This window comes from Eriocheir sinensis, chromosome 17 (assembly GCF_024679095.1).
Source record: "Eriocheir sinensis breed Jianghai 21 chromosome 17, ASM2467909v1, whole genome shotgun sequence".
In the NCBI taxonomy this organism is placed as follows: domain Eukaryota; kingdom Metazoa; phylum Arthropoda; class Malacostraca; order Decapoda; family Varunidae; genus Eriocheir; species Eriocheir sinensis.
The window spans coordinates 1,881,481-1,904,126 of NC_066525.1; the positions used below are offsets into that span (position 1 = coordinate 1,881,481).

General features: G+C 40.4%; 2 protein-coding genes across 5 annotated transcripts; one reads left to right on the top strand and one right to left on the bottom strand.

Annotated features, from left to right (window-relative positions):
* Positions 1–412: 412 nt before the first annotated feature.
* LOC126999722 (location of vulva defective 1-like) lies at positions 413–16,911 on the top strand. Of its 2 annotated transcripts, XM_050862547.1 has the most exons (10): positions 413–621; positions 3,365–3,498; positions 3,975–4,134; positions 5,258–5,427; positions 6,034–6,397; positions 7,208–7,345; positions 7,871–8,029; positions 8,921–9,029; positions 9,553–9,724; positions 13,911–16,911. In XM_050862547.1, the coding sequence occupies exons 1-10, from the start codon at positions 549–551 to the stop codon at positions 13,929–13,931; spliced, it is 1,500 nt and encodes a 499-aa protein (XP_050718504.1). In that variant the 5' UTR covers positions 413–548; the 3' UTR covers positions 13,932–16,911. The 2 variants fall into 2 exon arrangements, with proteins under 2 accessions (XP_050718504.1, XP_050718503.1); XM_050862546.1 differs by lacking the exon at positions 13,911–16,911 and having other exon boundaries at positions 9,553–13,788.
* Positions 16,912–17,047: 136 nt separating this feature from the next.
* LOC126999724 (metaxin-1-like) lies at positions 17,048–22,500 on the bottom strand. 3 transcript variants are annotated; one of them, XM_050862553.1, is made up of 9 exons: positions 22,332–22,500; positions 21,609–21,755; positions 21,023–21,126; positions 20,531–20,696; positions 20,245–20,373; positions 19,976–20,072; positions 19,631–19,660; positions 18,925–19,061; positions 17,048–18,540 (listed from the first exon to the last, which is right to left on the bottom strand). In XM_050862553.1, exons 1-9 carry the CDS (start codon positions 22,410–22,412, stop codon positions 18,457–18,459), a joined length of 975 nt encoding a protein of 324 aa, XP_050718510.1. In that variant the 5' UTR covers positions 22,413–22,500; the 3' UTR covers positions 17,048–18,456. The 3 variants fall into 3 exon arrangements, with proteins under 3 accessions (XP_050718510.1, XP_050718511.1, XP_050718512.1); XM_050862554.1 differs by lacking the exon at positions 19,631–19,660; XM_050862555.1 differs by lacking the exons at positions 18,925–19,061; positions 19,631–19,660.
* Positions 22,501–22,646: the final 146 nt, after the last annotated feature.

The following is a 22,646-nucleotide window of genomic DNA, read 5'->3' on the forward strand; positions in this document are numbered from 1 at the left end:
GAGAAGATGAAGGGAGAAAGAGGGAGAAGAAAGGAGGATAATGGAAGAGGAGAGAAGAGAAAGAAGGGTAGAGGGAGAGAAGAGAAAGGAGGGAAGAGGGAGAGAAGAGAAGAGGATAAACCAGGGAAGAGAGACAGGAGAGAAGAAGAGGAAGGAGGGTAGAGAATAGAGATACGAGACAGACAGAGATAGGGGAAGGAACAAGGAAGGTGCGTTAGAAAAATTGTCGTACACACTCACCATAACATATTTACCAATTTCTCCCTAAAAATTACCCCTCCCACACACATAACGACACCCAATTATAGTTACTACCAAGACCCTTAATTACTGATGGGTTTTGCATTATATATAACCTGGAAAAAGGGAAAATAGGAGAGACAAAGTGGGCAACCATGAACTAGGTGACTCCTGGCAACTCCATCAGGGCAGTCCATCAGTCCAGTCAGTGAGGAAAGACGTGTGACCCATAAGGACTTCCCAAACCACCTGACCACTGACCTGACCACGTCCAGCAGAGGATGTGTGGAGAAGCCTGACCCTGAAAGATGGCAGAAAGAGGATGGTTGTGGTTGCTGGTGGTGGTGGTGGTGTTGGTTGAGGCAGCCCATGGAGATGATAGTAAGTATGGGTGGTGGTGGGTCAGGTCAGGTCAGGTCAGGTCAGCCATTATGGGGGACGGGTGGTTGCTGGTTATCCTGTTTCTTTGTTTAGTCTTCAATATTCTTCGTTTTCCATTTCTTCAATTACGTTTTGCGATGACAATGGGACTTTCTTCTAACCCTTGAATTTTTATTGGTCAGTTCATATAAGGTCATTTCTGGTCAAAAGCCTCGTAGAAGCTGCCCAAGATTTCCATGGACTGTTTTGTGATGTCATAAAAGGCCTTTCCCAATGTCCTCCTCCTTGGTGTTAGTTTACTCCATCCTGCTCTGGCAAAGGCTTTCATTCTCTCCACTTGGTCCTCTTTCTGCCCTAATTTCAACAATATGCTTTTTCTTTTGACCTGTATCTCTTTTTATTGCCATTCTGTTACTCTGGTTGTACCCCTAAGTTAGTTTACTCCATCCTGCTCTGATAAAGGCTCTCATTCTCTCGGTAAATATGGAGATTTACCACGCGCCTCCAATATTGCCCCCACGAGAATAATAACCTTTCCAAGGTATCACATACTGTTGTACTTTTCTAGTTTTACTGGCGCATCATACATGTGGGGGGGCGCCCCCCTGGTTAGGAGGGGGGTCCAGGGGGCGAAGCCTCCCCGTTAAAGGTTAGGTTATGTAAAGCTCGGCTGGAGTAGTAAATATGCTCCCCCACTCAAAAACCCTGATTTCCCACGGGTCCCTCAAGATCGTTAGGGGAAGGGGATTAGGCTTTCTTCTTTACTCTTCAGTACTTGCACCTTCATATTATGGTTGAGGGACATGTATTTCGTCCCTTAACTATAATATGGAGGCTTAATGTCATATTTTGGTGGTGCTGAGTCAATCTCCACAATTACCTTTCTCTCCACTTGGTCCTCTTTCTGTCCTGACTTACACAATATGCTTCTGCTTTTTCTTCTTTTGACCTGTATCACTTTGTATTGCCACTCCATTACTTTGGTTGTCCATTTGCTATCATTTTGTGGTGCAGAGGTCAGCGTGCGTAACTCTGAAACCACTGGCCTAGGTTTGAATCCCAGCCCGGGCAGTTGGCAAACACAGGCAAACATAGACAGAACATAACAGGTTAGTTTGAGTGTTAGAAAGTACTATTGAAAAGGAAAGTGTGTGAATAAGAGAGGACCGAGAGGAGGAGGACCTAAGAAGCGATACAAAGCGTTACAGATCAAAAGAAGAAAAGGAATAAAAAAGGAGGAAAGTAAGGAAAGGGGGACTGGAAAGCAGGAATTAGAATAGAAATGGCATCCACAAACACACAAACACACTCTTAAGACTCATACAGTCAGCTGTCTCGTCTCATAAATACCATTGCGGACCTATCATCAGGGGTCAGTGTTTGTTTTTGTGTGGTGAGGTTCAGCTTATCATGGTAAGGTACAGATACAGTATCACACACAACAGCTATGAGTTATCTATGGTATAAAGTCTCTCATACATTTGTTTTGCCTTATACCAATTGTGTGCATCATAGTGAAGTCAAGTTTAGGGTATTTTAGGTATTATTGCTGTTTTGGACAATGCAAAGCACGTGGATGTAGCCGCTGCCATCTGATAAATCTCATCATGGAGTGAGCACATAAATTTACTGAGTACACAAATATAATCACTGTTAGGATTATATTTAGTGGGCATCTTCAGAGACATAGCAGGCAGCAACTTATATGGTAAAAATCAACAGAGAAAGAGCTCGTTTTGTTAGATATAAAGTCTTATTACATAGGTAGCATATATATTAATTTACTGAGTACAGAAATATAATGACTTAAGATTATATTAGTGGGCATCTTCAAACACATGACAGGCAACAACTTCTATAGTAAAAATCAACAGAGAAAAAGTTTGCTTTGTTAGATGGAAAGTCTTATTACATAGCTAGGTAGCATATATATGAATTTACCGAGTTCAGAAGTATAATTACTTTTAGGATTATATTAGTGGGGATCTTCAAAGACATAGCAGGCAGCAACTTGTATTGTAAAAATCAAAAGAGAAAGAGCTTGTTTTATTAGATAGAAAGTCTTATTACATAGTTACCATATATATGAATTTACTGAGTACACAAATATAATGACTGTTAGGATTATATTTAATGGCCATCTTCAAACACATGACAGGCAACAACTTAGTAAAAATCAACAGAGAAAGAGCTTGCATTGTTAGATGGAAAGTCTTATTACATAGGTAGCATATATATGAATTTACTGAGAAAATGAATTTGATGACTGTTGGGATTATATTTAGTGTAGGTGTTGGGTATCTTAAATTGCATGACAGGAAGCAACTTATTGTAAAAATCAACAGAGAAAGAGCTTGCTTCATTAGATGGAAAGTCTTATCATATAGGAAGCACATATGAATTTACTAAGAACACAAATATGATATTTTTTTTATTATTAGATGGAAAGTCTTATCTTATAGGAAGCACATGAATTTACTAAGAACACAAATATGATAAGTTTTTTTTTTTTTTTTTTTTCCAGTAGAGGAAACAGTTCAAGGGCAAAAATGAAAGGAAACAATAATGAGAAAAAAAAGCCCGTTACTACTGCTCCTACAAAAGAGTCAAAAGGAGTGGCCGAAAGATAGGTCAATTTCGGGGCTAAAAGATTAAACGTGTCGCCCTATATGATATTTGATCCCAAGAAAACAAATAAAGAATACCATATTGTCTAATGATTTTCTCCTCGTGCTTGCCTCAGATGTGTTATCACTGAACAACACGGGCCCGGCGGTGCTAGACATTCCCATATTCTTCTTCGCCAACCTTGAAGACTTTGAGCCTGGAGAAGAACTGGAGTGGAGATGGTCGGACAGTTTTGGGAATCATTACACCGTGAGTATCAGCTGGTGTGTGTGTGTGTGTGTGTGTGTGTGTGTGTGTGTGTGTATTTACCTATTTGTAGTATACAGGGCCTGAGTTCAAGCTCGGATAGTCCTGTCTCCCAATCTATACTTGTCCAAATTTTTCATGTGTATTTACCTGATTGTAGCATACAGGGCCTGAACGCGTACATGTGTGTGTGTGTGTGTGTGTGTTATGACTTGGTGTGGAGTGAGATATAAAAAAATTCCGACGTTGACTCCACAAAATTTTAAGGTTGTTACTCTGACTCTGATTCCACCCCCCTTCCCCTTCCCCTCTTCTGCAAGACAATACAGAAGGTAAGTCAAACCCAGCCACACTACGCCACTCACCACCCAGCCACAGCCACCCGCACCCGCACAACATCACACATATCTCCGACTCCACACCTCTGTTGATATGTTGTTACTGCATTATCTAAATCCTTTTTTTCTCTTAACTTTCAGCATAATGGAGGTGGACCGAAAGCTTCCTGGGAGATGAGTTATAGATCCTATGAACACTCGTACTCCACCCAGACCGTCACTGTCACGCTGGAGGTCATGAAGAAGCACTTGATTATTTGGACGGACAGGGCCTACGCAGAGACCTCCTTCCTCTTATCAGGTGAGTTGTAGAGGCATTTTTAGGTGATTCTTTGATATTTTTAGTCTTTTAGCGAGATGATAGACCAAGGGTGAAGCTAATGATTGTGGTGTTATGGGATACAGCTTCACACATAGGAAAGTCACCCATGAAAACCCAGTCAACATTCTCTTTTGCCTGATTAAAATGCGTCTCGTAGAAGTTGCCTGAGTTTTCATGAGCTGTATTTAGGTGGAGCTGGTGATAGTTTTACCTGACTTCTGCGCTGTTAACAGGAAAGTTACCCATGAAAACCCAGTCAACATTCTCTTTTGCCTGATTAAAATGCGTCTCGTAGAAGTTGCCTGAGTTTTCATGAGCTGTATTTAGGTGGAGCTGGTGATAGTTTTACCTAACTTCTGCGCTATGGACAGGAAAGTCACCCATGAAAACCCAGTCAGTCTTCTCTTTCGCCTGATTAAAATGCCTCTCGTAGAAGTTGCCTGAGTTTTCATGAGCTGTATTTAGGTGATGCTGGTGATAGTTTGACCCAACTTCTGTGCCATGAAGAGGAAAATCACCCATGAAAATCCTGTCAATCTTCTCTTTCGCCTGATTAAAATGCCTCTCGTAGAAGTTGCCAGAGTTTTCATGAGCTGTATTTAGGTGGAGCTGGTGATAGTCTTACCCGACTTCCGCGCTGTGGACAGGAAAATCAATTACCCATGAAAACCCTGTCAGTATTTTCTTCAGCCTACAAAAAGCCTCTCGTAGAAGTTGCCAGGGTTTTCATGAGCTGCATTCAGGTGGTGCTGGTGATAGTGTTACCCGACTTCTGCGCCATGAAGAGGAAAATCACCCATGAAAGCCTGGTTAATCATCTCTGTGGCCTTGGAAATTCGTTGTCATGGGACCCTGATACGTTTAAGAATGCGGACCTGACAGTCTAAGTGGGGAAGTCATCATCATCTTTATCATCTTTGTAAACGTGTTGATATTTATAAACGGAAGTATCATGTGGATATCCAGACCTGTTCTCTGTGTGGACATATTAGCCATTTCTATGTAATCATGAAAGATGCACTGTTATTTATAAATGGAAATAGCAGTTCAGTGGAATTGTTTACAGATGAGATTTGCTGAGTGTTCGCTAACTCATTGACAGGATACCTCTTCGGGGAGTTGACATACAGGCAGATCAACGTTACAATCCCCAAACCTGGACTGATCGCAACCACCAACCAGACCAACCTGACCGTGGCGCTGACAGACCCCTACGGCTGGCTGAAGCAGCACACGGAATCGGTCTCCTTCTTCTGGGTCATTAACGATGTGGTAAGAAACAAATATTGGCCTCGCGGAACCCCATGAATTCTTTGACATTTTTTAGTATTTTAGCGAGATGATAGACCAAGGGTGAAGCTAATGATTGTGGTGTGTTATGGGATATAGCTGCACACATTTGGCTCTCATGGGAGTTGTGGTTGTTTCCAGGAGTGGTTTTATGACCCTGGTGGTCGTCTGATCAGCATTACCATATTATCGTACTCAAAACATCGCACGCCGCCATGTTGCCTCTCTTTCTATCTTCTATCGATATTTTCACGCTGACTGCTCTTCTGAACTTGCTAACTGCATACCTCCCCCCCTCCCATGGCCTCGCCACACACGACTTTCTACTCAAGCCCATCCCTTTACTGTCCAAATCCCTTACACAGGAGTTAACCAGCATCTTCACTCTTTCATCCCTCACACTGGTAAACTGACGCTTCTTCTGTGCCTTGAACCCACAAAAAACACGCGTTAGAACCCAGCTGATCTCCTGCTTACTTTGTGGAATCTCGTCAACTACGGACACAGCTAAGGTGGACCTCCACTGCTTCCCACTGGCTCCTCTCCTCTGTGATATTGTGATAAGGGGATTTTTTTTTCATTTTCCAGCAACGTATTCAATGCCCATCCCCGTCTCTCATCATCAACATCACCGAGGCAGGCGACTACAACATCCAGGCAACCGTCATTCTAGACCTCTCGGATGAAATCATCACCACCACGACCACCACAACCACCACCACGACTACCACCACAACCACCACCACAACACCCAAGCCAAATTCCACCACCACAACCACCACCACCACCACCCCGGCACCCACCACCACCACCAGCACCACGGTCAGGCCCACACCGAAGCCCAAGAAGTGGCAGTGTGATGGCTATTGGCCTCAGTTCGGATACATCAGTGACTTCAGCGTCAAAAGATACCACAAGTTGGGCTATTTTTATACCACCATCAAGGCCGTAGGTAAGGAAACGGAAGGAAAAGAATAAATGTCGTGTTGGGATGCTTTTGAGAGGCACTAATGAGGAGATTAGGGAGGTATGGAAGCAGCACTTTGAAACTGTAATGAATGAGTGTGGGAGGGAGAGCAAAAGTGACTTGTGTAGGAATAAATATCGGTGTAAGGTGGCCAGATACATAAGGGAGATAGGGAGCTGAGAAATGTAGTAAACAGTCATCCCTCAAATAGTACGGTTTTCAATAGTTCGGTTTCGGTTTTATACAGATTGTCATGGAAGATCTTTTAGGATTTTTATATTTCCTGCTCAATGGGATATTTAAAAATCCTTAAAAATCTTCTTAGAAAATCCACATAAAACCAAAACCGAACTATTGGAAACCGTACTATTTGAGGGATGACTGTAGTAGGTCTTGTATGGGTTGAACAGTATAGTGAATCTCAATTTTTGCTTAACCCGTCCGCTGCGATTGGCACGGATTTCGCCTTCACTGGTGGCCTGGTAACATATACTCCCAGGTCTTTCTCTGCCCCTGTGGTGGATAGTGGAGTGTTTCCCATGTGATATTGGTATGCTGGATTTCCTCTCCCAAGGTGCAGGACTTTACATTTTTCTTCATTGAATTGTAGCAACCACTCTGTTCCATTCCTGTAGCTTGATGTCTTCTTGTAGGAAATCCGCAGTCGAGGGGTTAAGGGACGGTGCAAGGGAGATGAACACTTCTGCCATTTTATTAATTTCCAGCAATCATTTTTATTTTGCTAATTTTTTTACTTATACATTTATTTACTTCTTTATTTTCTTCCTCCTGCAGAACCCATCGGTCACGTCAACTTGACCGGCAACACTTGGCTGAAGCACGGGGAGCTGGTGGAGCTGACGGTGGTGTGCTCGGGCTCCCCCACCATCGGCTACTGCAAGAGGAACTACTGGGGGGTGCACAACGTTACGGGTGAGTCTCAGAAGTGTCTCAGGGTCATATTTATAAACATCACAGCTAAGCACCTATATTTGGCTTTCGGAGGAGTGATGGGCATTTCTGTGAGTAGTTTAATGACCCTTCTGTACCTTGAACCTAAAAAACACATTAGAATCTGACTAGCACAACAATGGTGGTCTGTATTATTCATTTTCTCTCACACTAGACTGGTAATCAACATTAAAATTTCCTTCTCTATGGAATTGATGATGATGGTGATGTTTGCGTTGATGGCAAGGGGGAATCGGAGTGTAATTTCTTTTTTTTCCTTTGTTTTCTTCTTTACAGCAGGGGAGGTAGCTTTTTTTTATTTATTTATTTATTTTTTTTTTTATCTGGATCGTGTCTACCTGTCATTCCGTGTCAGTGTCCACCTGTCTTATTTTTCTTTCTTGAGGGTAAAAAACAAAAACAAAAAAAATCCGCTATGTGCTGCTCCGATAAAAGAAAAGAGAATGAACGGTGATGACGATGATCCATGTTGCTGTTCTTCCTCAGGGGACGAGAAATGTGGCGAGGACGAGATCATCATGACCACCACCTGCAACATCTCCCTTGTGTCGTACTTCCAGGAAAACGGAACCCACACCATCGTGCTCATCATGTTTAACGACATCTCAAAATTTGTCTACCCCATCACCATCAACATATACAATGGTGAGGAGTCATTGGGTCGCATTATAAGACATTTCACCGCCCAAGAACACATATTTGACAAGGCTTTTGTAGGAGTCGTGGGCATTTCCAGGAGTAGTTCTGACCCTGGTGGTAGTTTGACCCTTCTGTAGCATGAACCCAAAAAAAACGCTCATTAGAACCCGATTGATCCCCTCTTTGACTTTTCGAAATTGCTGATGTGAGAAGCGAAAGTGCCTTGTAATACCAGCCATTGTGATCATTGTTAGAAAAGGAGGTATTGGGGATGATTCTAGCAGCTGTAAGGGGAATATGAGGCAGCCAGAACCAAAGGGGGAGCTGTTCTGTTTTTACCATCAAAAATACAATGGTTAGAAGTCCCGAGTATTGGAAAGAAAAAGGAAGGTATTGAGGGATGATTGTTGCATCTGCCAGGGGAACCAATTCTAGCTCATCCCCATACTGCCCAAATCCCTTATGTAAGAGTTAACCAGCATCTTCATTCTTTCGTCTCTTTCACTGGTAAACTCGGGAACAAACAGCAACACTTCCTCTCCTTGTTCTCCTTGGTCTGATCTCCTTTCAAGTGTCTCCATTTCCTTCACTATCCACAGCAGTCTGCCTTCTGTCTCTTCTCACATGTCTGAACCATTGCAGCCTTCTCTGTTTCACTCTCTCCTGTATCTCATAGCCATTTCCTCACTGGACTGTTATCTCCTTCCAAGTGCCTCCATTTCCTCCACCATCCTCAGCTCTCTGCCTTCTCTCTCTTCTCACATGTCCGAACCATTGCAATCTTCTCTGTCTCACTCTCTCCTGTATCTCTTTCAAACCACATCTCTTAGCCAGTACTCTAACCCTACTCTGGTACCAACTATAATCGTGGCGGTAATGATGATTTCTCTGTTGCAGTGGATCGTAAGCCCCAGCTGTCGTACATCATCATCCCAGTGTCCTGCAGCCTAGTGGTCATCATCATCATTGTGTTTGGAATCTCGTACTTCATCCAGAGCAGAAACAGGTACGGCCGACAAGGGAGAGCGCTCAGTGTAGGTCTGGAATGTGTGTTGGTGTGTCACTTGCACTCGTTCTTAGAAATGTCCTTTCATCAGTCTGTAACGAACACTTAAAAAAGAATAGTTGTTGATGTTTATGGGCAGTGAGTGAAGTGATGTGCCCCTAAGTGTATGCTCTCCATTAAAGGTAAAGGATGCAGTTCTAGACAAAAAAAAAAATAATAATGAGGAAAAAAATCCCACTAAACACTGCCCTATGAAAAAGAGTTAGAAGAGTGGCCAAAAGAGAGGTTGATTTCCCCATTAGTTAGTTAGTTGTTTAAAAGAAATTGAGGATTATATTTCTGTAAACTTATCTTGGTGTGAATTTTCCCTTGTAGGTTAGTTAGATTAGTTTAAAAGGAATTGAGGATTATATTTCTGTAAACTTATCTCTTGCAGGTTAGTTAGATTAGTTAGTTAGTTGTTTAAAAGAAATTAACAATCATATTTCCGTAAACTCATCTTGGGTTGGAATTTCTCTTGCAGGTATTCCGTTGAAGTAGCCGACTTTGACTTTGGTGCAAGCGAGGAGACTGAGTACAAGACCTTGTTTGAACAGCTGAAGGAGTCCTTACGGCAGGCACTCTCGGGGCAGGACAGGGACGCAGATGACGATTCCAAGTGGAGGCGGCGGTCACACATGGTGGAGCGGCCTCGGGTAAGGGACTACGGAACAATGGAAAGCTAGGGTGTAAGTTATCAGCTTTAAGTCCATATTTATAAACATCTCGGCGCCTCGGTTCGCCTTTTTGAAGTTGAAAAGCCTCTCGTGGAAGTTGCCGGGGTTTTCATGGGCTGTTTTGTGGTGCCAGTGATAGTTTTACCTGACTTCTGCACCTTGAACTGGAAAACTACCCATGTAAACCAGGTAAATCTTCTCTATGGCCTTGAGAAATAGGCGTAGTGGGATCCCGAGACATTTAAAAATATGGACGATAGTCTATTCCGCTGAGGTGAAAAAGCGTCGGAGAAAAAGCCCGCTGCCCTCCTACCAGTCTCTACCTAAAGCCATATTGACCCCAACCCTTATCAGATCAACTGTCAGTCAGTCATCAGCACCAGAGCAGCTGTACCCTTCCTCTGTCTTGGGAAGGAGCAACTTTTCTGACGTTTTCTCACCTTAGGCGGAAAAGACTATAGGTGTTACAGAGCCATGAGTCAGGGTTGTGTCAAGTAAGCCTCAGGTATTAATCATTTACCCTCCATACTGATATATTAGTAAGACTTGAAACGCCGGGCTGGAGGTTTCACACTACGCAGCCAGAAAGTGTGACTCCTCTCAGTGTTGCCATTAGTTTATAGTCATATGCAACCATTTAGATAAGCTTGTATTGTCTTTCATATACGCATTGTGATAGAACTACACCACATCTGTCCTAAGTACTTTCCTGTTGACATTCCCTCCCTTTTTTACTACTTTTTTCACACTGTTCATATAAGCATTGTGATAGAACTACACCACATCTGTTCTAAGTACTTCCCTGTTTCCATTTCCTCCGTCCCTTTCTTGTCATACTCTGTTCACACTAATTTGGCGAACAAGCCTCGTCCCAAACCAGCCCAGGAACCACCAATCAGATCCACCCTTCCCCAGCATCCACCAATCACATGCAGATTGAGTCGGAGAGGAGGCGTGGCTTGCTTGTGAACTGGCCAATGACATGCTCTGAGTAGGAAGGCGGGTGGGGCTTTTTGGCCATGGGATTTTGAACACAGTGTACCTTTCTGAATTTTGCTTTGGATAAAAATTGTCTGGTCACAGTATCAGAGCACTTGTTCTTATTCACAAATGTGGCAAGTCAGAAATATTTTAAGTAAAGCTCCACCATAGGATTAAGAAGCAGGAGAGATATTACTGTTAAAGTATTTGTGGAGGAACAGTAAGGAATGGGAAAAAAGCTGCATAGAATATAGATTAGAAAAGTGAAGCTGGTTTGGTGCATTTAATACATGATAGGGTTAAGTAAGGCTACCACAGCATTAAGGAGCAGGAGACATCACTGGTTTAGTCTTTGCGGAGAAATAGTGAGGAAGGAGAACAGTTGCTTGGAGTAGAAATGTGGGCCATTTTGGTACTAATACATGATAGGGTTAAGTAAGACTCCACCACAGCATTAAGGAGCAGGAAAGATAACACTGGTTTAGTCTTTGCAGAGAAACAGTGAGGAAGGAGAACAGTTGCTTGGAGTAGAAACGTGGAGCTCTTTTGGTACTAATACATGATAGAGTTAAGTAAGACTCCACCACAGCATTAAGGAGCAGGAAAGATAAACAGGTGCTTAGAGTAAAACCGTGGAGCTGGTTTGGCACTAATACATGACAGGGTAAAGTTAATTAAGCTTCACCATAGCATTAAGGAGTAGGAAAGATTTTAGTATTTGGAGAGGAACAGTAATGGAAAAAAGTAGCTTATCGAGTAGAAAAATGGAGCTGGTTTGGTACGTATTATACATGACAGGGTACACTTTCAAAGGTTTAGAAAGGGCAGTAGTTTGTGACATATGACAGGGTCAATTAAGGAGTAGGAATTTTTTTAGTATTTGGAGAGGAACAGTAATGGAAAAATGTAGCTTATGGCGTAGAAAAATGGAGTTGGTTTGGTACGCTTTCAAGGGTTTAGAAAGGGTAGTTGTTTGTGGTATTAATTTTAAGTTGGATCAGGCTCAGTTAAATTGTTATGATCTCAGATGTCTAGATGTTGAAATCCCATGTGTCTTTTCAGTAGAAGCTTGAAAAGAACATAAAAATAAGAAAGAGGAGAAATCAATGCAATCTAGAAGAGGCAAATTAGTGAGTCTGTAGTATTAGGGTTGTTACTAGACTCCATCCATTGCTCTACCTATCTGTCTATCTCACGTTCCTGTCTATTCATTAGTTTTCTCTCTATCTGTCTATCTTTCTATTTCTGTATCACTCAAGAGGAACAAAAGTTAGATACGAACATGCTTCCTTTGATGATCTGGTTTCTGTATGAAGTGTACAACAGTCTCTTCTAAGTGTTTCTGTCTATTCATTAATTTTCTCTCTCTATCTGTCTATCTTTCTATTTCCGTATCACTCAAGAGGAACAAAAGTTAGATACGAACATGCTTCATTTGATGATCTGGTTTCTATATGAAGTGTACAACAGTCTTCTAAGTGTTTCTGTCTATTCATTAATTTTCTCTCTCTATCTGTCTATCTTTCTATTTCTGTATCACTCAAGAGGAACAAAAGTTAGATACGAACATGCTTCCTTTGATGATCTGGTTTCTGTATGAAGTGTACAACAGTCTCTTCTAAGTGTTTCTGTCTATTCATTAATTTTCTCTATCTGTCTATCTTTCTATTTCCGTATCACTCAAGAGGAACTGTAGTTAATACGAACATGCTTCCTTTGATGATCCGGTTTCCACATTAAGGATACGACAGTCTTCTTCTAAGTGTATTTCTCAGAAGGTTTCAAATGGGTTCACAGGATGGGTGTAGCATTTTTTGATGGTTCGTGAATTAATAGTCCTTTGTACCTCTGCTAGCCACATAACACACACACACACACACACACACAAATACACACCCCATTATTCTTGTACTGAGTCAGGGACGTCCATTATTTGCTGGCGCCCATTAGTGCATTATTCTGATATGCAAACGGTTCAGAGTCCATTTTTTCTTTGTTATGCTCTGCTCCTGATATTAAAGCAGTATTCTAATATAAGTCTTCATTCACTGAGTCAGGGTATATTCGGACATTTAAGTTAGGAGTAAGTTAAGTTTAGTATATTAACCGTGTAATCATTTGTGTATCCAATAATTTTAAGAGCAGTGTTCATGGAGAGTATTTTTTTAGATATATTTTTTATTATTTGGCTTATTGGATGTTAGTCAGAGAAGGCTCATGACATTTAAACTTGCTATTACTCAGAGATTCCTTCAGACTGGTATTAGCATTGTTCAGCTGCCACTGTGCTTAGAGTTTTGTTTTTTTTTAATTCTTTTTTTAAGGAATGGAAGCAGCTCAAGGGCAAAAAAAAAAAAAAATATATATAGACAAAAAAGCCCACTAATTGCTGTTTCTAAAAAAGATAAAAGTAGAGAGTGGCATCAGCATTTAATCAAAAGCTTGACAAGACACTTCAGTTACTTCTCACTGTCTTGTTGGCCGTGAATCACTATGCTCAGAATGTTCAGGTAGACAAGTAGTAATTGCTGGTAAATCATAGACACAAATGAGATGCATTTTCAGCAAACAGTTTTTTTAATTAGAGATTTATTAGCTATTATCCAACTCTTAATCAAGCCATTAGTTTTGAGGATGGTACACAAATGTATTTAGTAATCAGCCAATAGGTGCATGGTGCCTTTCACCATAGGTTTGAATTCTATAAGCCCTCCCTCAGTTTTCCATAAGTATGCAGACCAATATCCTATCAAATATCATAGTAAGTGGAGGGCTGTTATTTTCTACATTGAAATGTGAATTGTATTTTCTAATAATTTTCTTTGGTAGAAGGCTTTATCAGTTTTGACTTAGTGTAAGCAAACTTTTTTATAACCTACTTATTTGCTAAGTTCAAAAGGCAGCAATTAGTGATATCTGCCAGTCCCTTTTTGAGCATGTAATGTTACCTAACATTACAGACTAACTTCTGCCATGTGATGAAGCAGAAGTTGCTTTTGGGGAATAATATTGGAAGAATGTTTGTTACTCAGTTTTCTTGCAAATACATAAGTTTACAGAAACAGCTCATGATTTATGTCCCCATCAAAGCTCACATTTGTTGCTTCAGTTTCAGGCACAAATTACTGACACAAAAAAAAAAAGTCTTAAGGATCTTTGGGGTAACTTCAGTTTATCTTTTCAGATCCTTGAGGAAGAAGACTAACTTCTTGCCTAAGTGTGAGGTTGAGCTTAAATAGTTGGCACCAAAAATGCAGTATTCAGAGTGTAGAAGCAGAGAGCTTTATATTGTACTTTGAGTCACTCTGTCGGACTAGAATGTGATCTTATTGTAACATATTTATATATAGGGTCAATTTATATATATATAATATTGAGAGAGAGAGAGAAGGGGGGTTGATTTCTTAGCTGTCTCAATTTTCTTTTCACATAGCTCACAAAAAGGGACAAAAATTTAGCGATACTTTTAGGCATTGATTTAGCAACATTTTTATCTACCCACTTATGGAGCAACCAACTCACGGAGAAGAGTCAGCATGTGTCTATGTGTCTGTCTGGTGATCTTCATGGCAGCGGCTGCAGAGGCTATCACGAGGGAGAGGTGGCTGGCACAGGGCATGAGCTAGGCTGTTGCTAGTCCCAGGTATGAAGGCCTGTCAGTGTTCTGTAGTGTTGGGAAGAGCCATGGAAGAGGAGAGTCTGGCCATCTTCATTGCAGAGACCAGCAGACTTTTTTCTTCCGCACCCTTTATTTTATTTTTATTTTTTTAGACGTTACTGTAAAAAAAAGGCACCGTGTTGTTACCCAAAAAGCCGTGCGATGTTTAAACTGATGCTGATAGTGTTCTTTTTGTGCCCTTGGTACTTCTTTGAGACCCTCAGTATACTTAGAGCAAAGAAAAATCAGCAGGCTTTTTCCTCCTCACTTTTCTTTTCCCTTTGAGCTTCGTCCTTTACTGGAAAAAAATGAATAAATAAAATAAAAAGGCATTATGTTGTTACCAAAGAAGCCATACAATATTCAAACAGGCTGATATAATAGATTTTTTGTTCTCCAGGTACTCCTTTCAAGGTTCTAAATATACTTACAGCAAAGAAAAAAAACTATCGGGATAAGTTTAAATTTCATGCGGCTCTTTCGGTAACACGGCACCTTTGATGAGGCTGGCCAAGCTCTCTATTCTATGGCTCTGATGTAGTAGGGTATGCTAACTAACTCATAAGCACCATTTCTCTTATAACGACCTGTTCCACAATCTTCAAGCAGTGTCATCGTGACCACACAAACCAAACCATACTATCCATGTTTGTCCAGTCATCTACTATGCACTCATACTAACTCAATGGCCTGAACATTACCTTTAAATTTCTTAGCATCTGCATTAACACCTAACACTCCGTTTTCTTTCGTATGTGGTTTGGAAGGTTACCGATTTGCCGTAATGGACTGTGGAGCTGGTCTATAGTACTTATATATCCGGTCAATAATAACTACCTCATGATATTTAGCTGATGTATGGAATTGAAGCATCATATAATTGCAGTCCTTTCAAGCTTGGATTTCTGCAGGTTTGAATTTATTGGGTGGGTACTTCTGAATCTCCCAGTATATTTATTCCCTCCCCTAATATGAGTACTGACTGAAATGGTGCAGGTGGTGAGCATACCGTCTGAAATAATGCTGTAGTTAAAGTCCATCTTTGTATGAGACTCGGTTGTTTTGGTATGGAAGTGTCGGGTGAATGGTGTCCCGAGCCGAGGCAAACCTTCATGTCTGTTGGGTTTGCTGGGCGTACTCTCATGTTGCTGTTCTGTAGCTCTCCTAGTGACTGGTTTTTGGCTGCGTGGGTTCTGTATCATATGCTTTGTGCTCCAGGTTGTTGTTGTGTGTGGCTGTGGACAAGAATATTAATCCACCATATTCTGAACTCATAACTCATAAGCCCCTTGCTGCATGGTGAGTCACATGCAATAGGAGGAGACTGTAGAGTGGTGGAAGGAGAGATGGGTGTGGGGGTGAACCACTCCTACCCCATGGGACTTGCCACTTGGTAGGGGCTACTGAACCATGAATTTAGACTAAGGTGTATCTGTGCTCATCCACAACTGTACATAAACGGAGGAAGTGCCTTGTATTGCTGTACTTGTGCCAAGCGCACTTTTGTAGGTTTGAAACTTAATTGACAATAAATGATAATGTGAATTCATATCTGTGCCAGCTGTCGGCGATGTCAATAAGACTGGAATGCATAATTTAAGAATATTTTCAAAGTTTTTTTGTATGTGGTCCATATTATTTGATCTTTAGGAAAAGATCTTTAGCTTTAAGTGACTGTTCCAGCAGAACACTAAAATGTGTTGAGAGAGATTTTTATGCTTTATGAGGAGGTGACTGAGGGATTACTGTGCCTGTGTGATGACTGCAGGATCCTGCATCATGTCTTGCCAGTGGCTGAGTGTGTTAATGCTGGCACAGGGTGGATGAAGATATTAAACATGCAACTCGAACAAGATTAACTTTAATTGCCAGCGTGGGGCAACTATGAGCCTTAAGAGGCAACACTGAGACCTCCCAGGCCATCACAGGCTGTGGCGGACAGTCAGGAACCTTCAGGAAGGCGTAATAGTGCCACAAGCCTGGACGTAAAGAGATGAATTATTTATAGACAGTGTTCTTGAAAATAGAGGTCATAAAGATGCTGAGCAATTAAACAGCTTATTGCTTTCTTTGTATCAACTTGTACATGGCAGTGCTTTCATGATTAAGTGTTGTTATAAGGTGTACAGATACATGCCCATTGAAGCACTGCAGTTTAGTTCTTGTATTCTTTTCAAGGTAAAGTTTGTTAGCCATCAAAACACAGCTTCTCAGTGCTGGTGCTGAACGTGGAGGATTTCTGTACATACTCACCAAAGATAAAGATCTGTCGTGTCACTCAGCAAGCATGTGTGTGTGTGTGTGTGTGTGTGTGTGTGAGTGAGAGGTGGAGTACATCATAATTTTATGCTTCATAGTGAGAAAATTAACCATTTCAGTAACGAACTGAACAATCTGTGATTTAGTTTTTGTTTGAATGTTCATGATTTGGCCCAGGAAACTATTCCCTCGTATATTCCAAACTGGGGAAATTGTCAGTTGATTATATTCTCTTTTCACAATAATCAAATAAAGTCATCAAACCTTTTATTCGTAAGCATATTTATGTCTATTTTTCTCTATAAATAATTCCAGCCATTTCCATCAGTCGTACATGAACACACACACACACACACTATAGATTATAAATGTTTTTCCAGTAAGGGTTGAGGTAAATTCTTGGCTCAGCTTTTTTGTTTATTCCTTTCTATGTACATATTTGGCATAACAACAAAAGATTGAGGGGCATGTTGGAAAGAGTTTAGCGACATTCAAACACGCTCCGTTCTATTGAAGTAGCTGCCTGGACTCCTGCCCATTGAACGCCTCACGTTTGGAAGTTATAACAGAGGGTTCATGAATGGCACTGCTTCATCATCAACATTTGTGCCCCAAGCTGCTAATGAGGTCACACTTCAAAATTCACCAATGGAGCACAAAAAAATACTGTTAGCTGTGTGTGATCCCTCCACTAATGGCCTGAAGGAGCTCTGATTGTGAATATTAAACATTCCAGTAGGAAAGGTCTTCAGGATTGGCAACATAAGCCCTAAAGTCTGGCTCAGTACTCAAGAATGAGGCTGTCAGAAGCAGGAATTCATTGGTTTACCACTTCATGATAGCAGATTGCAACATCCTACCAAAAGCTTGCTTATAGAACCCCTGGGCTCTACAGGGACTATTTGAACAGAGTACTGCTCTTTGTAAACTGGAATGATTCAGATAAAGACATGTATTTACACTGTATATCTAGAGGCTTGTGACACCGCTTTCTTAATGAAGAAGGACATTTTAGTTACTTGTTCCTATAAGTAGCCTACACCATGGTTGTCAGTCACAGTTGTTCAAATCAACACTACACAGTAATGTTATGCACATTACTGGCCATCTTGGATTTCCAATACTAGATGAGTAATACCACAGCATTCCACATTGCCTTCATTCAGGTGATTCCATACACTGAGAAACTTTGAGGGGGAAACATAACGAGCAATGGAATTTGAATCTTTCTGCTTTCATTTTAACTAATGAAAACAATGTTACTTGCCACTCCTAGTACTGTAGTAGTTGTGCTGTATGGCATTTGTAATAAAGAAACACAAACAGGAGCAAGGATGTATTCCCTTAAAGATAAAGTATGATCCAAGCTGAACCTTTGTATGTACGGGTTACTATTACAAACTCATGAGTAATCTAGAACTTAGCCAATAATTATGATAAAACAAATACTTTAACATAATATCCTTCACACATTGAGCAAACAACATTCACCTTACAAAAATAATGTGTCAAACATGGTGTCACTATCACAGTGGCATGCCAAGCGCCACGTCAAATGCTTTTCTAACATCGCAAAACGACAAATGTAGGAATAACAAACTACATCCAGTCCCTAATTAGAAAAAGAAAAAAAAAAATAATAACAATAATAATAATAATAAAAATACATCTTAAAATTGAAAATAATTAAAAACATGAATCAGTGTTGAGAAAAAACCCATCATTTTTAACCACTGTGATCTTGTGTTCATTCTGAGTGTGCTGGGACATCATAAAATATCATATTTTGGCAATTTGTATTTTCACATTAGCCCTAATCCCCACCACCTCCATCTTCATTGTAGTCATCATACTCATAATCATAGTCATCTTCGGTGGGGGGCTCACCCATGTCAACCTGCAAAGCAATATTCAGTCTTTATTTTTTTGCAAGATGAAGCTGCCAACTAGCCAGGGTTAAATCCTACTACTAGCTGATTTCTGCATTAGAACGATGAGGTAGCAAAGTCAATGATATTAAGTAAGTTCTCCCGACACTCCTACATTACCAGTCACTTATCTCATGACTAAACTGCAGTATTAAAGCTATTAAGAGCCAGGCTACTGATTTGCCTTCAATTTCTTCACTAGTGCATGTAGCCTGACCCTTTAAGCTATTGATTTTTTCTGCTTCTCTCACAGACTTTTTATTCTGATGCCATGGCAATGGTCTATTCATGCAATACAGTTAGTGCTTTACGTATGGACTTTGTATATTAATGACGTAAGGAATGGCCAATACCTGCACTAAGCCTGCTGCTATAGCATATCCAAACATTGCTGAGAATGCTACAAGGCCCGACAAGAGCAAATTTCTCCCCTTGTTTGGGACATCATCCTTGGGTGGAGAGTCTCTGCTGTCAGTGCTCCTTTGGGCCTCTGAATGATGGTTTCGTTCCGTCAGAGGAGCATGGAAGAAATAAAACATTTTTTGTTGAATTACTACTCATTACTGTGTGGATTTTCTAAATAATGCAGAAATCCAGTAACTAGTAGATGTTTGAAATTCTGATGTAGTAGGAGACTAAGGAAACAAAAGCAAAAACAACTTCTAAAATCAGACTAAAGCAAGTGCAACAGTAGTTGGTCACAGTTTCAGGTTTCCCATGTATCCCTTGATCACAAAATATGAACAAAAAAATGGTAGTGTCCTTCACTGAATGATGTTAATACCACCATCATCACAGAATTCCACCACCCTTACAGTGGCTTGAGGAAAATTTTGAAAAACAAATTGAGGAAGAACCATCAGCCCGTGAAACATGTCCTGATCTTGATTATCCTGTACCTTGGTACATACCGACATTGCTGCCTCAGACCCTGACAAAGTTTGGCCACAACATGGCCACTAAATATGCATGATGGAAGACAGTAGTATGGTAACAGTTCTGCTGTTAGATGGGATTTGAATACTAAAAAGGTAATAAAGTCATTGCACTGTTACTTACTTCTTTTTGCTTGTTCCTCAGCACGTAAGTCTAAACAAAAAGGGAATCATTAAGAGTTAATACCGGCAAATATTCAAATTCATCAAAGGGTTTATTCTTGAGTATCAACAACAGTCTGTATATTGCTGTAAGATGTTAGTCTGGTGGCTAAGGCTGGCCACATCCCTTCCATGCATGGCTCTCTCACACCTTCCCTCACTCATTGATTCCTAAGGATCAAACCAAGACAATTAATCTCATTCACATCACCCATTCCACAGACCCTTACGATGACAAAGAGGGGAGAAGGTGTTTGCTGTTCATTTTATTACAGAAGGGAAATGTTTTAAATTCTTCAAACTTTACCTGATGGGAAGAAACGTTGGATGGTCTTGGAGACGTAACGTGATAGGTTGGGACAAGCTTTGATGTGGTTTTGTAAAACTGGAACTTTCAGGTCCACCTAGCAATTAAAAGTAGTTAGAATATATATTAAATATTTTCCTTATTCATAATTTGAGTTTTGAATATGAAGAGTAAAACTGTTGGTGGGAAGCTGTTCCTAGAGAGAAAATCCCAGACAAAATATTAATTGACATATGATGCAATTTCATAAAAGATAAGAATACACCTACTTTCAAAAGCAAAGCTAGGTAGGAAAATATAACTGCATCAAGCGTGGAGGGTGAGCGGCCGAAGAAATATTCTCTGTCGCCGAGACGATTCGACAACATCGTTAAACACTCCTGAGCTTGTTTGTGCAGCTGAAAATATATGAGAATTTTGCTGTAAATGTTATAATAATTATGTCTGCACTTCAAAAAATTGAAGATAAATTCAAGAAAATATATATACATGTTTCATATCATAATTGAGGTTACATAGGTTCAACAAGTCCCAATACAAGTTCATGCTCTTCACCTCAGTTTCTATAAGTTGATTGTCATCCGGGTCATCGAACATGCTGCTGATGAGGTCACAGGAGCTTTGATGGTACTTCCGAGGGTACCAAAGCTTGTGGGGGAATGGCATGCTGCTGAAGTACCATTTGTGAATGACGTCGTAGTAACTCTTTGGTTCAACCCACCTGGAAAGACACAAGAGAGATAGAAGAGATTGTCGGCTTTGTCGAATAAGAAGAGATTGTCACTTTTGTTAAATAATAAGTGTGTCAGCTTTGTTATATAAGAAGAGTGTCAGCTTTGTCAATTAAGAAGAGATTGTTAACCTTGTCAAATACCTAAGCTTTAAGAGTGAGCTGGAAACAGATCTTAGAAACAATGAAGATAATTTCTAATGAAGTACTTACTCAAGATGTAAATGGAAGAGACAAGCAACAGTAATTATATCTTGATTTGGTTATGCCTTGTAATGGAAATGTTTGGTGGATGTTGTATGGTTCTGTACACTCACCAGAGATATACTAATGCTGGATACAACTTCTCCAAAAGCAGTTGTTCGTAGGCTACCACCTCTGAACACTGCTTGGGCGAGAGTTCATAATCACAGCTGAAATTCTGAAACAAAAAGGAATTACATATAAGTCTTAGATTACTAATAGCATATGGGAGCAAAATAATCAGTGTTGGTTGAAGAGCTGTTTATCTTGCTTGGGAACTGAAACAAACATTAGCCAAACATTAGGGTTTCTTAGAGGACCACAAGATATACATAAGAATGAAGAAAGTCATAAAACAAATCATAAGTAACCTCATACTATTACTGGAAGCTACTAAAGTAAAAAGAACTGAAAATATTATATCTCGGTTCTACCTCGTAAAAGAAGCCCAATTTGTCAAGCTTTTAAAGACACTTCCAGCTGGTCCATTTGTATATACCAGTGCACTATTACATGAATGATTAACTCTGCTGCAAACTACTAAAATAAAAGCAGAACTGAACTAAACTATTGTATCTGTTAGTTCTGTCTCATACCAAAAATGCAGCAGGGCCTGAAACCTCATCAACAGTAAACGGTAAACCTGGTTCACATATACACCTGTTTGCGGAGGAATGTTGCAACTTGGTGGAAGTCCGAAAGGGTTCCGTCGGAACACTTAAACACTGGCAGGCGGCCCGTGGGGGATCTGAATGGGTTGCTTGACTTGACGATGGTGACAGGTGCTCCGGAGAATTTGACGTAGGCCTGGCAGGGAAAGTAATCAAATGTAGCTACACTTTTGAGGCATAATATTCACACCAAAAAAAAAATAAGATGAGGATGAGTAAAGTACGAAATTTTTTTTAAGTTCTAGAGGGTAAAAATATGGTTAATGTTCATGAAGTAATAGGGGATTTAATATAATTTCTCCATTACACAAAATTATTCATCTTTTTAGAAACTCTCCCTCAAAATAATTATCCTTTTTTATTATTTTCGAAGTTGTAAAGGCCAAAAATGTGGTTTAACTTAAGGATACATTTAGAAGGTCTTCATAATTCCCCATAAGGTAAAATGATTTATCTTTTCAGTGTTTCTCTCCCTCAAAATGCTTATCTAACATATTTCTAAGCTGGAAAGGATAATAAGAAAACGTGGTAACTAGAAACTCTACATAACTATCCCCATTATTAATATAGTTGCTGCTTCTCTGCCTCATAATATCTGGGAGTTTCAGAGAGATAAGTGTTGTGGAATATCATAAGAAAGATAAAAATGTAGAGTGATAAGAATCTATATTATGAGGACAAGCCTAATTTCTCTCCTCCACGTCCCTCTCACCATCATCTGCAGGCTTCTGAGGTCCATGGAGGGCAGGCCGAACTTCGCCTCGCCGTCCCACACAATTAATTCCATGGCCATTGATTTTAAAGTCTATCCGGCTGTCCTGAAGCCTGCTACCCCGCCGCCAGCTGATCGAGCTTGAACTTGATCTTGATAACACAGCCCTCAGGTGACTCGGGTTTTCTCCCTAACAAAACAAGCTCGACCGCCACTTCCTTCAACTTAATATTCACTACAGTCGAAATGCAAAGTCCTGGAGCCATTAAACATTGAATTCAAATAGGATTTCACTGACGTTTTTCTGTGTGAACT